The sequence below is a fragment of the Tinamus guttatus genome, unplaced genomic scaffold (genome assembly GCF_059628265.1).
Source record: "Tinamus guttatus ecotype Peru unplaced genomic scaffold, ASM5962826v1 Tinamus_guttatus_pri_ptg000649l, whole genome shotgun sequence".
In the NCBI taxonomy this organism is placed as follows: Eukaryota; Metazoa; Chordata; class Aves; order Tinamiformes; family Tinamidae; genus Tinamus; species Tinamus guttatus.
The window spans coordinates 3761640-3778907 of NW_028289183.1; the positions used below are offsets into that span (position 1 = coordinate 3761640).

General features: G+C 68.4%; 3 protein-coding genes across 3 annotated transcripts; 2 read left to right on the top strand and 1 right to left on the bottom strand.

Moving 5' to 3' along the window:
• CARD14 (caspase recruitment domain family member 14) lies at positions 1 to 6850 on the top strand. The gene is made up of 21 exons (XM_088535870.1): positions 1 to 63; positions 250 to 463; positions 750 to 887; positions 976 to 1301; positions 1780 to 1944; positions 2025 to 2144; positions 2218 to 2343; positions 2446 to 2562; positions 2746 to 2865; positions 2998 to 3134; positions 3344 to 3438; positions 3683 to 3722; positions 3836 to 4040; positions 4158 to 4278; positions 4396 to 4633; positions 4894 to 4957; positions 5064 to 5145; positions 5278 to 5475; positions 5647 to 5762; positions 6087 to 6202; positions 6643 to 6850. The coding sequence occupies exons 1-21, from the start codon at positions 1 to 3 to the stop codon at positions 6848 to 6850; spliced, it is 3009 nt and encodes a 1002-aa protein (XP_088391996.1).
• Positions 6851 to 7514: 664 nt separating this feature from the next.
• On the bottom strand, positions 7515 to 10703 carry SGSH (N-sulfoglucosamine sulfohydrolase). Its single transcript, XM_088535924.1, has 8 exons — positions 10567 to 10703; positions 10206 to 10366; positions 9940 to 10045; positions 9223 to 9373; positions 8960 to 9116; positions 8793 to 8874; positions 8518 to 8721; positions 7515 to 8087 (listed from the first exon to the last, which is right to left on the bottom strand). Exons 1-8 carry the CDS (start codon positions 10667 to 10669, stop codon positions 7528 to 7530), a joined length of 1524 nt encoding a protein of 507 aa, XP_088392050.1. The 5' UTR covers positions 10670 to 10703; the 3' UTR covers positions 7515 to 7527.
• A 279-nt stretch (positions 10704 to 10982) lies between these two features.
• SLC26A11 (solute carrier family 26 member 11) lies at positions 10983 to 17062 on the top strand. Its single transcript, XM_088535871.1, is given in 17 exon segments — positions 10983 to 11174; positions 11489 to 11681; positions 11844 to 11929; positions 12505 to 12599; positions 12601 to 12815; positions 13075 to 13250; positions 13493 to 13565; positions 13807 to 13857; positions 14305 to 14365; positions 14601 to 14656; positions 14738 to 14878; positions 15301 to 15428; positions 15706 to 15805; positions 16111 to 16244; positions 16488 to 16560; positions 16785 to 16894; positions 16964 to 17062. Coding segments are annotated over 17 exon segments (1983 nt in total).
• Positions 17063 to 17268: the final 206 nt, after the last annotated feature.

Here is a 17268-nt window from a genome sequence, read left to right on the forward strand (position 1 = left end):
ATGTCCACGGCAGGAGGAGCCGCCGGCCAGCCCGGCCTCGCTGGGGCCTCTGCAGCCTCACAGGTGCGAGGGGCCTCCCCTGCGCGCGGCCGGCCGCGAGGGGCTGCGTGTGCCCACGTCCCCGCAGCATCCCGTGGGGACAGGGCTCAGGGCGGGCTCAGGGCTCTCCTTGAAGCTTTAGAGGACGTTCCTGGGTTTTGGCTATCGAAGCAGCCGAGGTCATTTTGCACCCCTCGTCGTCCCGGCTAGGCGCCCGCGGAGGCGCCGTGCCAGGCGGAGGAGCTGCGGGACCTGGACGAGCAGCGGCTCTGGGAGCTGCTCGAGCAGCATCGCTACCGCATCGTGCGCAGCACCGTCCCCAGCCGCCTCACCCCCTACCTGCGCCAGGCCAAGGTGCTGGACCAGCTGGACGAGGAGGAGGTTCTGCACAATCCCCAGTTCACCAACAGCGCCATGAGAGTAGGTGAGTGGGGGCCGTAGCGCTGCCGCCGGGGCACCCGCTCCCTCCTCTGCTCCTGGCTCCAGGAGCTCCCGGCATCGCCATCTCTGCTGGGAAGCAGCCGGGTTTGGATGCACCCAAGGGCTGGGGGAGGCATCTGCCTTGTGCAGCCCTCAGAGCCCATCCAGCTGCTCCTGCAGAGCTGAGCCAGGGCCAAGGCCCCACTGCAGGGATTGCTCCTTCCTGGGGTGGGTGTCCCTGCCCTGGTGTCCCAGCTGTTGGTGGTCTGTGTTCTCCTCCTCTGCCCTAGGTCACATGCTGGATCTCCTGAAGAGCCGTGGGAAGAACGGGGCTCTAGCTTTCCTGGAGAGCCTGAAATTTCACAACCCAGACACCTACACGCTGATCACGGGCCTCGAGGCCTCCACTGACCTCCACCGCTTTAGTGGTGAGAGCCGGAGTCTGCGGGACGCAGCAGGAGCAGCTGAAACGCGTGCGCTGGGGAGCGCGGTCCTGAGCGGAGCCTTCCTCCCCAGGCCTCATCGAGAGCTCCAAGCTGACCGAGTGCCTGGCCAAGGCCGTGACCAGCCTGCAGGAGGAGCTGGCGCAGGAGCACAGGCAGCGCGTGGCCCTGGCGCAGCACTGCAGCCGGCTCAAGGAAAGCGTGAGCCGGCTGCAGGCCCAGAACCGGAGCTTGACAGACGTCCAGGCCGACTACGACCGCGTGAAGGGGGAGGCCAGCACCCACTTCCACGAGGGGCTGAAGCTGAAGGACGAGCTGTACAACCTCTCCATGCACTACACCAACGCCCTGAAGGAGAAGGACTTGGCCATCACGCGGTGCCAAGCGCTGCAGGAGGAGGTAGCTGGCACCGGCTGCGCTGCAGCCCTGGGAGCTCCCTGTCCCCATGCAGGCAGGGTCTGCACTGTCACCTCCCCTGCAAACTCCTCGCGGCCAGCATTCCTCTTCTCCCAGCCACGTGCCTCCAGGAGCCGGGCTGGCCCCTGGGACATGGAAGGGGGACAGCAGCTCTCCCAGCCCAGGCATAAGGGACTTTGTGAGCGCCCCGCAGAGCCCTGCGCTGCTGAGCCCAGCTGGGAGTGCTGAGTGTGAGCAGCTCTGCTGGGAAACCCAAGGGAATGGGCCGAAATTGCAGGCTCCAAATAGGTTTTTCTCCCACTGTTGTTTTATGGGACTGGATAGGAGGTGACTGGCTGGGGAAGGGCTGAGGCCCCGTTTCGGGCATCATGCGAGCCCGATACAGCAATAACGCCTGCGGCAGCGGCCGGACGCACCGTGCAGGGTGGACGCTGACGCTGCCGCCCGGCCGGCCCCGCAGCTCTACCTGGTGAAGCAGGAGCTGCAGCGAGCCAAGGCGGATGCGGGCTGCGAGGAGGGGAGCGCCCGGAGAGGCCCCGGCGACGCGTGCGCGGACGGGCTGCTGACACTGCAGGAGGAGGACGAGGAGCTGCCATCGCTGAGGGAGCTGGGGACCTTCAGCCTGGTGCGGGGACACCCCTCCCGGCCGGCCCCGCAGCGGGATGTGCCATGCGCCAGGCGGGCTCTGAGCCCTGTGATGCACAGGTGGAGAAGGACATCCTGGAGCAGCACCCGGACGAGGCTCCGGAGGGCCGGCAGCAGCTCCTGGAGCGCATCCAGCCCCTGCGGGAGAGGGTGGCTGTGGCCGAGCAGCGGCACAAGCAGGTGAGGCCGAGGGGCAGGCGGCAGGGCAGCGGCGCGGGGGGGCTCCGCGTGGCCACCCACCAGCTCCCCGCAGAGCGGTGACAAGAAGGAGCACGCGCTCATGGAGAGCCACGAGGCCGGGGTGGACTCCGAGGTCTATAGGGAGAAGATCTGCTCCTTCCAGGCGCAGGTGGCCGAGCTGCAGAAGGAGCGAGACCAGGTACCGGGGCTCCGCATCCCCTGGCGCTGTCCTTGCCACAGCTCTGCCTTTTCCCCGGGCTGCTGCAGCCGGTCCTGACCGTGCTGGGCTTTGCCCTGGCAGGCGTTCAGTGCCCGGGATGCTGCGCAGCTCGAGAGCTCCCAGAACCTGCTGGAAAAGGACTCGCTGCGCAGGAAGGTGTTTGAGCTGACGGAGGAGATCTGTGAGCTGAGGAAGCAGGTGAGAGCCCGGCGCGCCGCGGGGCTGGGACACAGTGTCCTCGGGGCTGGGGTGTTCTCCAAGGACGCTCAGGGATGCTCTGCCCAGTGCCAGCCCCAGCTCCCTGCAAAGGGCCCCGCAGGCGGCACCCGTGGGGCCTGTGGGACACAGGGCAGCCCAGAGCACCCGCTCCTGCTCTGGCAGGTGAGAGGGGACGCGGGGGCTCCCGCGGAGGCCGATCCTCAGGGCCGGAGGAGGAAGCAGCGGCTCGTGCGCATGCATGCCCTGTGCCCCAGCGACGAGAGCCCGGGCAGCACCACCGAGGTAGGCGCTGCGGCCCGGCCTTTCCCCTCGCCCTGCGCAGGGATGAGGAGCTGGTGGGGGGCTGCAGGGATTCCTGGCCGCGCGATGCCGGTGCATGGAGGGGAAGGTTCATCGTGGCTCTCCCCTTGGCAGCTTTGGCACGATCTGGGCACGAAGGGGAGCCGTGACTCGGTGGAGAGCTGCCAGTCGTGCAGCCCCATCTCGCCCAGCAAGAGCCCCCTGCAGAAGGGAGCGCTGGGGGGCTACCCGGAGAGCCCCCGCTCCGGGAGGTAACTGCCCCGGTCGTCCCGCTGCAGCCTGCCCGGCCGGGGACACTCGCGCTCCCTGTCCCCCGAGACCCAGCAGCCACAGAACTGCCCGGAGGTCCCTTAGCCTCGTGGTGCTGTGACTGGCCTCGTTCCCGAGGCGACGCCGTGCCCTCGTGCAGCGTTTTCCTGCTCCATCCATGCTCAGCCCATTCCTCATTTTCCTGCAGCAGCTCCCAGGGCTTCCCGGAGGTGGACGGGGGTCTGGGCCTAGGGGAGGCGGAAGAAGCCCCACTGGAGTCTGCTGCGCGTGACAAGGACGGTGGGTATCTCCAGGTCCTGCTGGCAGGGCCTGTCCCTCGCCTCATCTTCAGTTTGTCCCAGTCTGTCCCTGCAGCAGAGCCACCCGCTGTGATGGCCCCATGCGATCGGGACCTGCCGCCAGCCCTTGCCACCTCCCTCCTTGCGCTGGGGACGGTCACTTGGACTGGGAATGGCGGGAGGAGGCTGCCCGGGACTCCCGGAGCCTCCTGCCCTGTGACGCTGCTGGCAAAGGTCTCCTTTCCCTCCAGGCTGCCCGCGGCTGGGCTCGGAGCCTTCGGCCTCGGACAGGTGGGTCTTGCTCTGCCACCCGGAGCCCTGCGGGTGCCCGGGGCTCCTGGTGCTGCCCGCGGCGGAGCCGGAGCCGGAGCGGGCTCTGCAGGTCGGTGCTGCTCCCGCACCAGGGCTGCTGCCCCCGGGCTGCCCATGCGGCGCCGGCCAGCCCTGCGCATCCTCGGCCGCGTCACCACCATCGCCTTCGACGGCACGGCCCTGCTGGAGCAGATCGGCGTCATCGGGGGCAACCAGACCGGCATCTACATCCACACGGTCACCCCCGGCTCCGCTGCTGACGAGATGTCCTTGTCCCCGGGGAACCAGATCATGGTGGTAAGGGCTCTGTGTGTCCCAGCAGGGCTCAGCGGGACGTGGTGGCCTCGAGCATCATCCAGGTGACAAGCCTTCCTCCGCTGCCCTTGCTCGGCTGCTGGGCTCTCTCATCCCCAGGTGGACTACGATGGCCTGGATTTCAAAGCTGTCCTGGAGTATATGACGCTGGAGGAGGCCCTGTGGGTCCTGAAGAGGGTGAACAGCTTCTGCTGTCTCTCCGTGAGGCCCAACATGGAGGGTAGGGCCTTCCCCCCGGCTGCCCTTGACCACCCCAGGGACATCTCCGCTGCCGGGCTCTGCTGGGGACGACGGGACCTGCGTCCCTTGGCTCACTGGCATCTCCTGGTCCCCCCAGGGTACAACAAGCTGCTGAGTGACCTGCAGGATAAGGCAGTGACCTCTGGAGACTCCTTCTACATCCGAGCCAACCTGGCCATAGAGGGGCAGGGCCGGGGGCAGCTGCCCGTGCTCTGCAACGACATCTTGCACGTCACGGACACTGTGTTCGAGGGCAGGAGCCAGTGGCACGCCTGCCGCGTGGACCCCTACAGCATGAAGGACACGGACGGTGGCATCATCCCCAACTACTACCAGTGAGTGCTGGGACGGCGGCCCCGGGCAGGGCACGGCCGTCCCGGGTACCACGGAGCAAGTTGGGTGGTCGGGATAGCGGGAGCAAGGGGGATGCAAGGAGCTTCTCGCCGCCGGCTGGGCATCATTTTTGGCTGTGCAGGGTTTTCCTCTCCTGCGAGCCTGGAGAGCGGAGCCAGGAGGTGTTTCCACATCCCAGCCCCGCTCGCGTTCCCGGTGCCACTCTCCAGTGCAGCTAAATCCCTGCTTCCCTCCTGCTCAGGGCCCAGCAGCTGCTTATTTCCCGGCTCGAAGACATGGCCCAGGTGAGCAGGATGGCCAGCAAGGTGAGGCCGCCCGGCCGCGGGGCGGGCAGGGGCCGCGGGTGCCCCGCGGGAGCCGAGCGCTCCGAGCGCTCCGGGGCTGCCGCTCAGCTGCAGCGCTCGCCCGCAGCCCTGCGGAGCGCAGCAGCAGCTCGTGCGGGTTGTCAGCACCGAGAAGCAGCCGCTCAGCCCTCCGTGGCCGTCCCTGCCGTGCAGCGCCGGGGCGCCCGGGACCGCGCACGGTCAGTCGGACACAGCCCCGTGCCCTGAGCGCATCCCCCCGCGGCAGCACCTGGCTGCCGGGGGAGCAGGGCCGCGGGGGCTCGGCCCACATTACGCGTGAGTCTCACCAGGGTGTCCCCTTGGTGGCCGTGCAGGCAGCTCCAGTGCCCGGGGTGGCTGCCTCACGCTGATGCCCTACACGCTGGTGCGGCCCCGCCGGCCGCGCCGGCCGCGTCCCGTCCTCCTGGTGCCCGCGCTGCTGGGGCAGCTGCTGGCCGACAAGCTGTGCGTGGGCAAGGGCTTCGAGAAGTGCCCCACAGGTAGGTGGGTGCCACCACAGGGCTGTGCACAGTGGGACGGGGTCCCGCACGCGCAGGCTCTGCAGGCACCGGCATCTCCGTGGGGTCTCCGGCCGGGCTGCCTTTGGCCCCGCGATCTGCCAGGGGCTTTGCGGGTGCTGGAGGAGCCGCCGGGTCCCGCTCTTGCTGCAGAGCTGCAGGGAGAAGCCGGCCCCGCGGCCCGGAGCGGAGCGGCGCCGCTGGGCCCCGACGCGCTGCGCAGCCGCTGCGCCGCCGCCTGCCGCGTGCTGCAGGCACTGGCGGAGAAGGTACCGGGGCACTGTGGGGGCCAGGGGTGGAAATTGTCCCTTTGCCGTGCAGGACCCTGGGGGACCGGGAGAGGAACTGGGGGGACCGCGTGTCCCCAAGCAGGATGGGCTCCAAGGGAAGGGGGGACATGGACAGGCCGTGCAGAGCACCCAAACCAATTGCTGGTGGGTGCTGGGCACATGGGGGCAGCACCTGCAGCCCATGAGGTGCTGGAGGGTGGCTCCGTGTGGGATGTCCCCCAGTCCGTGTCCCTGTGGGCTCTGTGCAAGGCGGCTCCTTGCCCTGCTCCGGGCTGAGCCACGCGCTCTCCCCGGCTCCCCAAGAACGTGCACGGGTTGCTGGACATGGGCCTGGAGTGTGTGCAGAGCCTGCACTCCATGGACACCTTCCCCATCCTGCTGCTGCTCTGCGTCACCGAGAGGAGCGCCAGGAAGCTCCGGTAGGTAGCGGCCCCCGGGAGCAGCCGGCCCTGCAGCCGGCACCAGGGACAGGGGTGGCACTGTTGGGACGACCCGAACCCAGAGGAACAGGGACCTCAGTGGTGCCCCTGGGCTCCGTAGGCAGCAAGGCGCAGGGGGCCGTCTTGGAGAAGCCAAGCTCAGAGTAACTGCAAGGATGAAACTACCCTGGGTTAAGGCTGGTCCATCAGCCCATCTCAAAGCCTGGCCCAAACTTTTGTTATATTTATGGAAATGCTGCCCATCTTGTTGCTGCAGAAATGTCTAAGCGGAGCTGTGGTGGTTCCTGACATATCTGCCATACCCCTTCATGGCTCGGGCACGGTCCCCCGCGCGGTGCTGGGTTCTGCATCCCTTAGGAGAGGGGACACGGGGTCCCCGAGGCCGGCTGGCGCCTGCGAGGCTCCGCGCTGCCTTGCAGGAAGGCCCTGCAGCGACACGGGGCCACGGAGGAGCAGCTGCTGGCGGGCGCCCGCGTCGGGCAGGCACAGCTGGAGCGGCTGCCCTGCCTCTACGGCACCGTCGCGCCCGACGCCTGGGCCGACCTGGACTCGCTCGCGGGCTGCGTCCGCGCGGCCGTCGCCGACGAGCAGAGGAGGACGGTGTGGATAGCGCAGGACCCCTGCTGAGCCCTGCCCTGCACGGGCGCTCCCGTCGCAGCCGCCGTCCCCCCCAGCCGGGGACGGGGACAAGAGGGTCTCTGCAGGCACCCGCGAGCTGGTGCCTGCCTCTCTGCAGCCCGGCACCAGCGCGCGGCCCAGGACACTCATGCGGGACAGGTCTGTCCCCTTCCCGGCTGGAACGGGCTGGGGCAGCCGGTGGCACCTCGGTGACACCGGCCGAGGGTGCTGCTAGTGCAGCAGCCCCGGCTCTGCCTTGTGGGCAGGTGTCCCAGCCTGGCTCGCAGTGCCCTGTGCACTGGGGACGGGCGCGCTCCAGAAATGCTCCGCACGTGGCGCGTTTTGCTAAATTAAACCGCGTTGCTCGTGAGGTTGTTGCACACTTGCCTGGGCACAGAGCTCTGCAGCGAGGTTCAGCAATGGCCCCTGCAGCACTGCAGAAATGGACCCGGCAGGAAAGCGCTAAGCTCTGGGTAAAAGCCGAGCCGTTCTCCTCCGGCTGCTTTATTGGAAAGTGGTTGGGCATCGCAGCCTGGCGCCGGGCTGCAAGCACTGGCCTTGAACCCCCTGGCTGTGAACACAGCTGCGCCATTGGCAGCACGGGATAAGGACAGGGCAGAGGCCACCAGGCCTGGCAGGTGCCCAGCATCGCCCTGCAGCACGGGGACAGCGAGGCGAAGGCACGGTCACAGCTCGTTGTGCAGCGGCTGGCACTGGGGGCTCAGTTTCTCCTCCAGGACAGCATCCGGGGCGCACACCCACGGGTCCCCCGTGTCCCACTGCCACTTCAAGAGCTGCGCGCGGAGCTGCTCGAAGACGGCGGCATAGCGGGGCTCCGCGGCCAGGTTCTGCGTCTCGCCGGGGTCGCGGCTGCAGTCGAACAGCTCCCAGCGCTGCCTGTAGTAGTACTCGCGCAGGGTCTTGTTCCAGTGGGTCGGCTGCCCGGCCCTGGTCCGGTTGAGCAGGTCTTGGAAAGTGGGCGAGACGTAGAAGTCCTGGTCGATGGGGAAGGGCATCTTGTAGTTGAGGTTGTGGATGAGGCGGAACTGCTGGTGCTGGATGGCCCGCATGGGGTAGTACATGGTGACCTCGTGGTGGCTCTGGCTGCTGAAGGCTGTGGCCCAGGGCTGCTCCAGCTCCAGCGCTGGCAGGAGCGATTTCCCAGTGAGCTGCACTTTCTTTCTGCCAAAGATGCTGTAAGTCGGGTAGGGGATGGAGAACCAGTCCAAAATGGTCGGTGTGAGATCTGGAGAGGGAGAGAAGGGTGAGGGGACGGGGCTGGCACTGTGGGAGGAAGCTCAAGGGGCAGAAAGGGCTTTGGGGTCTGCTCATGGCCACAGGTGGCCTGTGGTCCTCCCCTCCCATGAGGACAATTTGTGTTCAGCTTTGCTGCAGGAGAGGAAGGTGGCAGCCCCGTGGGATGGAGCTGAGGGGGGATGGAGCCGAGTCCAGAGCTGATGCTCCCACAGGGCTGGGACAGGGCTGCTCCTGGGGTCCCTCCTGGGGAGCCTGTGTCCTGGCTATGGGGCACAGGCCACGCCAAGAGCTTCAGGACTGCCTTGGTGCAGGAGCGAGGGCACCCTGGGCTTCAGCGTGTGGAAGGCGGAGGACACACGGTGGCCCCGCACGCATCCCCGCTCCCTCTGCCAGCCCTTTCCCGGGGCCCAGGCTCTCACCGAGGAGGCTGGCGAAGGCCTGGCTGACCTGTCCCCAGCGCCCGGTGTGCTCGGGGGACGAGAGCAGCAGCGGCTCGGCCGTGCCCGAGCGGTACAGGTTGGTCCTGCCGCCGGGGAAGGGGATGCCGTTGTCGGAGGTGTAGATGACGAGCGTGCTGTTGTGGAAGCCGGCGCGGCGCAGCTCCCGCAGCACCAGCCCCACGCCTGCGGCGAGAGGGACACGGCTGAGCCGGCAGCCCCGGGCGCCGCGGCCGCCCCGTCCCCCCGCCGCCCACCTTGGTCCATGCGGCCGATGGTCGTGTACTGCGCGGCCAGGTCTGCCCGCGCGGCCGGCGTGTCTGGCACGAAGCGGGGGATCTGCGTGGGGGAGCAGAGGGGCGCGTGGCAGCGCGGGGGCCGGCGGGGCGGCTGCACGGAGCCCCGCGCGGCCCGCGGCTCCCACCTGCACGTCCCCCGGGCTGTAGCGCTGCGGCCTCCAGTCGGGGATCCAGCCCATGCCGCTCTCCCCGTTGCCGAACTTCTCGCAGAAGGCCCCGTACTGGGGCTGCGAGTGCCCGCAGCGGTGCGGGTCGTGGAAGGCGACGTACAAGAAGAAAGGCCTAGGGGCGGACGGGAGAGGCTGGCGAGGAGGGGGCAGCACCGACCGTCGCTGGGGCGCGGAGGGGGCTCCACGGGCCGCAGCGATGGACGCACGGGGCCCCTCACCTCTCGTCCTGGCTCTGCAGGAAGTCCCGCACAAGCATTTTGATCCGAGTGATGTTTCTCCCGACCTGCAAGACTGAGCTATTCTCCTCGGTGTAGGCAAAGTCGAAGGGGTAGACGGCCTCTGGGCCAACGTGCTTCTTCCCGATTATCCCTGCGGAGGAGGCAGGTGCGCAGTGGGGCAGGAGAAGGAGGTAAGCACAGGGAGGGCTGCTTTGATCTCCCTTTCCCCTCGAGACTGATATAAATCATCTGCTCTAGCACTGGCTGTGCAGAGGGGCAGGAGACGCTGGCAAAGGGACAGGAGACGCTGGCAGGGGCTGTTGGTTTTTCCAGACATTTCCCTGGACGCTGCTGGCTGCAGAAGCACTTCTACATCTGAGCAGAAACCGGGACCTGACCCGGCAGGTTGGGGCTAGAACAGCTAAGCAGCCCGGGAGGAGGTTCAGGCCAAGCCTGGTTCTGGGGAGGGAGAAGGATGAGGAGCAGAAGTGGAAGGGGGTTGCTCTGCTGGAGCGAGGGCAGAGGCACGGAGGGCAGGGGAGGCTGCAAAGGGGGAAGTGAAACGAAACAGGTTTGTCAGCATAACCAGGGACACATGTCTAGCTAGTGGTGTCCAACTCCCGGGGCCGTTAGTTGCCAAGCTGTCCTGCCCCATGGGGTTCAAGGCTTGGAGGAGGAGGGTTTTCCTGCCTGTTCCGCTCGCCTTGGCCTCTCTACCTGTCCGGATGTGAGCCTGGCTGAGCAGCAGGGGCAGGCTCCGCACGCCGTCGAAGGAGTTGAAGTGGTGCACGTCCTGGTGCAGCCCGTACATCCCGTTCTGGTGCTGCCCCGGCGGGAGACAGAGACGGTGGATGGTGCCTGGCCCCACAGCAGCCCCGCTCTGCGGGAGCGCGGGGCAGCAGGGAGCAGGGCCGGGCAGCAGCCCGCAGGCAGCTCCCAGCACAGAGGGCGGCGAGGACGGACGCAGGGGCCGCGGGCCCCACCTGGGGTAAGCCGGTCAGGATGCTGGCGCGGCTCGGGGAGCAGCTGCTGACGGCGGTGAAGGCGTTCTGGAAGACAACGCTGCGCCGGGCCAGCGCGTCCAGGTTGGGCGTCTGGATGGCTGAGTTGTTGTAGGCGCCGCTCTCAAAGCCGCCATCGTCCGCTGCAAGCGAGGAGAGGAGACGAGTGGGGACGGGCTCAGCTGCCCTGTCCGGCCCCGCACTTGGCCCGGCCCGACTGGCTCCAGCGCTGCCAGGGCAGGAGCATCCTCGGGGCTGTGGGTTTTGCCCTGTCTTGCAGCAGGGGCCTCAGGCCCTGGCGCGGTGCAGAGCGGCCTCGTGCCGCGGGGCCGGCCGCTCTCACCCAGCAGCAGCAGCACGTTGCGCTGCGGGGCCGCCTCCAGCTGCAGCGCGGCCAGCAGCAGCAGCGGCAGCAGCAGCAGCGGCGGCAGCGCCCGGGGCCGCATCGCGCGGGGCCGCCGACGGGGCCGGGAAGCGGCCGGGACGCGGCCGGGACGCGGCGGCTCCGGCTCCTCCTCTGCCCCGTCACATGAGGCGGCCCGGGCGGGGCCGCCCGGATGCGCCCGGGGCCGCCGGGAAGGAGCCCGGTACCGCCGGGAGGGAGCCCGGTACCGCCGGGAGGGAGCCCGGTACCGGCAGCGCTGCCGCCCCGGCTCCGGGAGCGCGGGGCCGGGGCAGAGCGCGCCGGGGCGGCCCGGGCTCGTGCGCGGCGCTGGGGCAGCCCCCGGGGCTGCCGCCGTCCCGAGCCCCCCGCTTGCCATGTCGCAGCCCGGGTGTCCCGCGCGGTGCTGCTCCTTCCCTGCGGTCCGGAAAAGGCTCCCTGTCCTGCGCTGGCTTCCGCGCTACTCCCTGGCCTGGCTGCAGCTCGACGTGATCGCTGGAGCGACCGTGGGCCTGACGGTGGTACCGCAGGCGCTGGCGTACGCCGAGGTGGCCGGGCTGCCCGTCCAGGTGTGTCACCGTGCCCCACGGCAGCCCCCAGCTCTGTCTCGGATGGATGCAGTTGGTCCCCGTTGCAGGGCTCTGCAGGGGACAGGGGCTGCACGGGAGCGTGCGGGAGCGGTGGACGCGCTGGGAGCCCGGAGGCTGAGCCGACGCCGTTGTGCATTTTGTGGGACACGAAGCTCTGGGTGCAGAGTGGTTGCTCAGGATGGGCTGTGGGCTCCGGTGGAATTTCCAAGCAGCCCTCCCTCCGTGCAGCCTCCTGGAAGCGCTCCATGGTTCCGAGCAGTGTGGAGCTGAGCGCTTTTATTGCTTCCGTGCAGTATGGTCTCTACTCCTCCTTCATGGGCTGCTTCATCTACTGCCTCCTGGGAACTGCCAAGGACGTGACGCTGGGTCCAACGGCCATCATGTCCCTGCTCGTCTCTTCCTACGCCTTCCATGACCCTGTCTACGCGGTGCTGCTCACCTTCCTGTCAGGCTGCATCCAGCTGGCCATGGGGCTCCTGCAGCTTGGTGAGCTCCGTGGCCGGGCTTCCAGGGCATCCTGTATCCCGGCGTTGCTCCCTGTGCTCTCTGAGGCTCGGGATTGTCCTGGTGCTCACGGCAGCGCTGCATATGGGCAAACAGCCTGCCCTCCCCACAGCCCCCTACCAGCGTCACCCCTGTCCCATGCAGGCTTTCTCCTGGACTTTATATCCTACCCGGTCATTAAAGGCTTCACCTCAGCAGCTTCCATCACCATTAGCTTCAACCAGGTCAAGGTAGGAGCTGCTGGTTCTCTCTGCAGTTCTGGTTGCTGTTGCGGAGCAGGGATGTTGGGTGCTGGGCTGGGTGGCAGAGAAAGGGGCACAAGGGGCCCGTGGGTCCCATTGCTGCAGCTTCTGAGCCCCCCTAGTCCCCCGGTGAGCACCGGGAGCGAGGGCTGCCGGCACTCGGGACACGCAGGGAAAGCCCAGGGCACGTTTGGTCCGGCCGCTGCATGGAGGTGACTCGCGGGATGCGCGGCTGGGCCGGCTCGCGGGGGGCTGCCCGGGCCCCTGCCGCTGTCTCCGGGTCAGAGGCGCTCGGGCTCCGCCGGCAGCGTCGCTTCCGTCCTCTGTGGTTAACCAGAAGCAGGCGGCTGGGCAGGTGGCATGTGGCTTCGCCAGAGGCCCAAGGGCTGAGATTGGCCAACGGCTGCGGTTGCAGCTAGTGATTCTGCAAGGAGCTGCTGGAGGCATCAGGGCTGGGGTGCTGGCGGTGGGTGCTGCTGAGCCCCCGCGCTTCTGGCTGTTGCTCCAGGACACCCGGAGCCAGGATTGCCCGGGGCATCATGAGCCTTTCCCTTCTTGCACAGAACATCCTGGGGCTGCAGGGAATCCCCCGGCAGTTTTTCCTGCAGGTCTATCAAACGCTGAGGAGGATCGGAGAGACCAGGTGAGCGCCTGTCCCTGCCCCTTCGCTGCTCCTGCTGCCCCGGGCACCCCAGCACGCGTGGGTTGCTGTGGGTCTGACCCATTTGCAGGGTTGGGGACGCTGCCCTGGGGTTGACCTGCCTGGTGGCACTCATGGTCCTCGGGGCAATGAAGAGTGGCCTCCGCAGAGTGGCCAGCGCGGAGCCGCTGTGCGCCAGGGTCAGTTATCGCATCGTCTGGACCTCCGCCACGGGTGCGTTGGCCTCTCTGCCCTCGCCCTCTCCCATGGCCTGCCCGGGGCCTCGGCCTCTTCTGGAGCGGGGCTGCAGGAGGGCGAGTGCGCCCGGATCTGCCGAGGTTGGGCAGGGGGCAAAGGCACCGGGATGCTCCTGCCCCGGGAATGCCGTTGTCAGCACCCGTGGGGTGCTGCCCCCCAGGGACCTGCCTCCTCCTCTCCCTCCTGCACCCAGTGCCGCGTCACCATTACCGCAGGGATCTTCTCTCCACGGCAGCTCGCAACGCCCTCGTGGTCCTCTTTGCCGGCCTGGTTGCCTACTCCTTCCAGGTGATGGGCTCCCAGCCCTTCACGCTCACGGGCAGGATCCCGCGCGGCCTCCCGGCCTTCCGGGTGCCACTGTTTTCCAAGGCCACCCCCAACGGCACTGTCCCCTTCAGCAGGATGGTACAGGTGGGTGCTGCCAGGTTGCCTGCAGAAGGCTGTCCCCCTGGAGTTGCTTTTTGCTGCCCAGTGTCATTTTAAGCATTGGAGCAACACCCAGTGCAAAGGAATCTCTCAAGAGAAGGGGCAGCCCAAGGCAGAAGGGGACAGGGCTGGGTGGTGGTGGCCGGGTGTCACCATCCCGGTGATGGTCCCACCTGCCCTCGCTGGCTTTTCTCCTGCACCGTTTTCCCCTCATCCTTGTCCCGCAGGACATGGGAGCCGGGCTGGCCGTGGTGCCGCTCGTGGGCCTGGTGGAGACCGTCGCGATCGCCAAGGCTTTTGGTACGGCCGTGCCCGGCACGCGGCTCGGAGGGGCCTGGGGGCTTCGCTACCCGTGGGGCGAGGGAGGACGGGGCAGCCCTGCTGAGCCGGGCCCATGGCCGGGGCAGCAGAACGGTCCCTGCGGAGGAGGAGACCCCCCTGCTCTAGGAATGCTGCTCCCGGGCACTCGGCAGTGGCCCCGCGTGGCCCCGGGAGCGGCTCCAGCTGCGACGGGGCCATCCTGATGCTCTCCTGCCTTCAGCCTCGCAGAACGACTACCGCATCGAGCCCAACCAGGAGCTGCTGGCCATGGGTAAGGCGCTGCTCTGGGACAGCGTGGCCCGAGAGCAGCCGTGTCCCCTGTGCGTCCCCTCTCCCTGCGCTGGGGGACAGCAGCCCCCAGGTGCTGCATGGAGGGGCCCGTGCTGGTCCCCAGCCCCTTGGCCATGCACCAGGGATGCGGGCAGTGCAGAGCCCTCGCGGGCACGTGGGGCTAGTCGGGGTTTGGCCTGGGGAAGCCCAAAGGCCCCTTCAGAGCCTTTCCCACGGGCAGGAGAGCAGCCGCTTCTCCTCCACGCAGCGCGTCCTTCAGCCCCGCGCCTCCCTCTTCCTCCTGGGGGGAATTTTCCAGCCTTCTGCAGCGGGTCTTTCCCATCCTCGCACGCTCAGGGATCCCCATCACAGCCCCCCTACCCAGGGCACGGCCGCCCCATCCCGGCCTCGCCAGGCGGCCATGCCCAGCCCTCCTCCTCCCCTGCAGGTCTCACCAACCTCCTGGGCTCCTTCGTCTCCTCGTACCCGGTCACGGGCAGCTTTGGGCGGTGAGGAGCGGCTGCGGCGCGGGGCACCTTGCGCTGGGGTTGCTGGCCGCAGGGCATCCCCACAGCCGTGTCCTGCTCGCCATCGGTGCCCAGTGCATCCCTGCAGTCCTGCCGGCACCGGGAGCTCCTCCCTATGGATCCCCCGGGTGGGAGCCTGTGGATCCCATGGGGCTGCAGGGTCCCCGCATGGCCGCGGTGCCACAGCTGGGGACAGGCTCCGTGCTTGGTGTTGCAGGACGGCGGTGAATGCGCAGACGGGCGTCTGCACCCCCGCGGGCGGGCTCGTCACAGGTGGGGACCGCGGTGGCGCTGCCTGCACCCAGGCACCGTGCGTGCCGAGGGCGCCTGGCTCATGCACCCCGTCTCCTGCAGGCGCCCTGGTCCTGCTCTCGCTGGCCTTCCTGACCTCCTGCTTCTACTACATCCCCAAAGCGGCGCTGGCCGCCGTCATCATCTGCGCCGTGATGCCCATGTTCGACGCCGCGATCTTCCGGACGCTGTGGCGGGTGAAGAGTAAGGGCTGGAGCCGCTGCATCCCGCTGTGCTCCAGGGAGGATGCGGTAGCCCCTTGGGGCCACCCGGGTACCGGGCAAGAGGGGACGGTTGGGCCCCTGCCCTGGGCCCTCTCCTTCTCGTGGGCTGCGAGCAGCTGGCAGCAATCCCTGCCGTTTCTCCCAAGAGCAACCAAGGGCTCTGCCCCAGCTCTGGGGACCCTCCTGCACTCACCCCGATGCCCTTCAGTGCCACAGGCCCAGCTTGGAGGCCTGAAGCACCAGAAATTGGGGTTTTGCCTCTGCACAGGCAGCTTCTCCCTCCCGTGCATCCCCCTGGCCGTTACCACCAGGCCCTGGGGGATGTCCCGACGCAGGCGCCATCTCACCAGGCCTGGGGACATGAGGACAAGGTCCACACGGGACCGGCTCCCTCTCTTGCAGGGCTGGACCTTGTGCCGCTGTGCGTGACGTTCCTGCTGTGCTTCTGGGAGGTGCAGTACGGCATCGTGGCCGGGGTGCTGGTCTCGGGGCTCCTCCTGCTCTACCCCATTGCCAGGCCGCCCATGAAGGTGGGTTTCACACGGGCCGGCCAGGCTGGCCGAGCACAGGACAGGGCCCTGGTTGCAGCACGTCCCACGGGGGCTGCGGGGCAGGATATTCCATGTCCTACTTCTGCCTCGTCCCACCTGCGGGGTTGCCGTTGGTGCACGGTCCCCGCGCGCTGCCCGCCCGCAGGGACGGCGCGAGGCCCCTCGCTTTGTCACACGGGCCATTCCCCTGCTCGGGGAAGACCACAGTGTCCTTCTTCCCTCGCCAACTCACCACCCGCGCTCTGGGGTCCTGCAGGTGTCCATGCAGGGAGAGCTCCTCGTGCAGCCCGGAAGCAGCCTGCAGTTCCCGGCCGTCGAGTATCTACGGGACACGGTGTGCAAGCAGGTCCTGGCAGGTACGACCGCGGCCCGCGGGACGGAGGCGCTTCCTGTGCAGGGGGCAGCTCCCAGCTCCTGCCGTGTTCCAGGCTCCTCCGTGCTCCATCCCGAGCACGGCTGCTCCCGAGCCCTTCCTGCATTTGCCTCAGCCTCTGGCAGGGATGACTGGGGCTTCACGTCAGAGTTTGCCCCTGTCTAGCACAGTCTGGCTCTAGAGGAGCAGTCAGACCGCGCGTGCTCGGGCTGCTCCGGGTGCCGCGTCCCCCGGGGCGGTTGACGTGGGTCCCGTCGGGGAGATGAGCGCGTGCTCCTCTCGTGGCAGAGCCGTTGCCCAGCTCCGTCGTCCTGGACTGCCGCCACGTGAGCAGCGTCGACTACACGGCCGTGCTGGGGCTGGCAGAGCTGCTGCACGAGCTGCGCAAGCAGGGCCTCGCGCTGACCCTCCGCGGGCTGCAGGTACCGTGCGGCACCAGCCACCCGCTGCTGGCACCGGCACCGCCGCCTGCTCTGGCAGCCCAATTGCACCGTGCAGGAGCCTCCGGGCTGCGCCAGCCCCCAGGCCCTGCCACGACCTGCTGCATCTCATGAGCGCGGGATGCTGAGTCCCAGGCAAAGGCGGCGTCGGCCCCGGACCCTGCATGGGACCGGCAGCCTCCCCAGCCCGCGCTCATCCCGGCACCCTGGCCTCTCTGCCTGCAGGACGACGTCCTCCGCACGCTGCTGGCCGCAGAGCTGCAGGAGTTCGAGCACTTCTCCAGCTGGCAGGAGGCAGGTGAGTCTCCCACCCTGGAGACGCGACCGGGAGCCCAACCCACGTCCCCAGGGACAGGCAGGAGCGGGTGCTCCGGGCTCGCTTCCCGGACACATTCTGCTTCCTCGGAGCGGGGTGTGGAGCTGCAATGTGGGTGTTTCTGCCCTGACCTTCCAGTTTCTCTCCACAGAGCAGCACGGGGAGGCAGAGCCGGGTACCGCCTGGACCGTCCTGTTCCCCTCCAGTGCCAAGTGCTCACCGGGGAGCATCCAGTGAGGCCATGGAGCAGGTCGGCCCCGCGCCGGAGCCTCGGAGGGAGCACGTCAGCGCCCGCCACCTGCGCCTCCAGTGTGCTGTGCGAGAGCGAGGGAGCAGGCCCCGTGCCGCCAGGCTCCCCGTTGCGCCGCGTTCACTGGCTCCGCAGGGATCCGTCGTGCTGGGCCCTAAGGACGTTCCTCTTGATGGCCGAGCTCTGTGCCGGTTGTTCAATAAAACTTGCAAAGGGAGCAAGTGCGGAGCGTGAGCCGCCCATGCGGGCAGTGACTCAGCTCCCACGCCCGCCAGTGAGGAAATGAAACGGAAAGCGGGAAAGCAGAAAAGCGGGAAAGCAGGTGCTGCGGCAGCGCCGAGGGCGAGGGCAGAGCCGCCATGCCATGTTGGCTCCGGCTTTGCCCTGCGCCCGGCTGCCAGGAGCAGCCGTGGGCACTAGGAAAGCTGCTGCCACGGGCT

Coding starts and splice junctions, on each gene's coding strand:
- CARD14 (XM_088535870.1), top strand. CDS start 1: ATGTCCACGGCAGGAGGAGCCGCCGGCCAGCCCGGCCTCGCTGGGGCC. Junction 2,563..2,745: donor TCTGTGAGCTGAGGAAGCAG/GTGAGAGCCCGG, acceptor CTGCTCTGGCAG/GTGAGAGGGGACGCGGGGGC. Junction 6,203..6,642: donor AGGAGCGCCAGGAAGCTCCG/GTAGGTAGCGGC, acceptor GCTGCCTTGCAG/GAAGGCCCTGCAGCGACACG.
- SGSH (XM_088535924.1), bottom strand. CDS start 10,669: ATGCGGCCCCGGGCGCTGCCGCCGCTGCTGCTGCTGCCGCTGCTGCTG. Junction 9,374..9,939: donor CCAGGCTCACATCCGGACAG/GTAGAGAGGCCA, acceptor CCTCCTCCGCAG/GGATAATCGGGAAGAAGCAC. Junction 8,722..8,792: donor CATCGGCCGCATGGACCAAG/GTGGGCGGCGGG, acceptor CTCTCGCCGCAG/GCGTGGGGCTGGTGCTGCGG.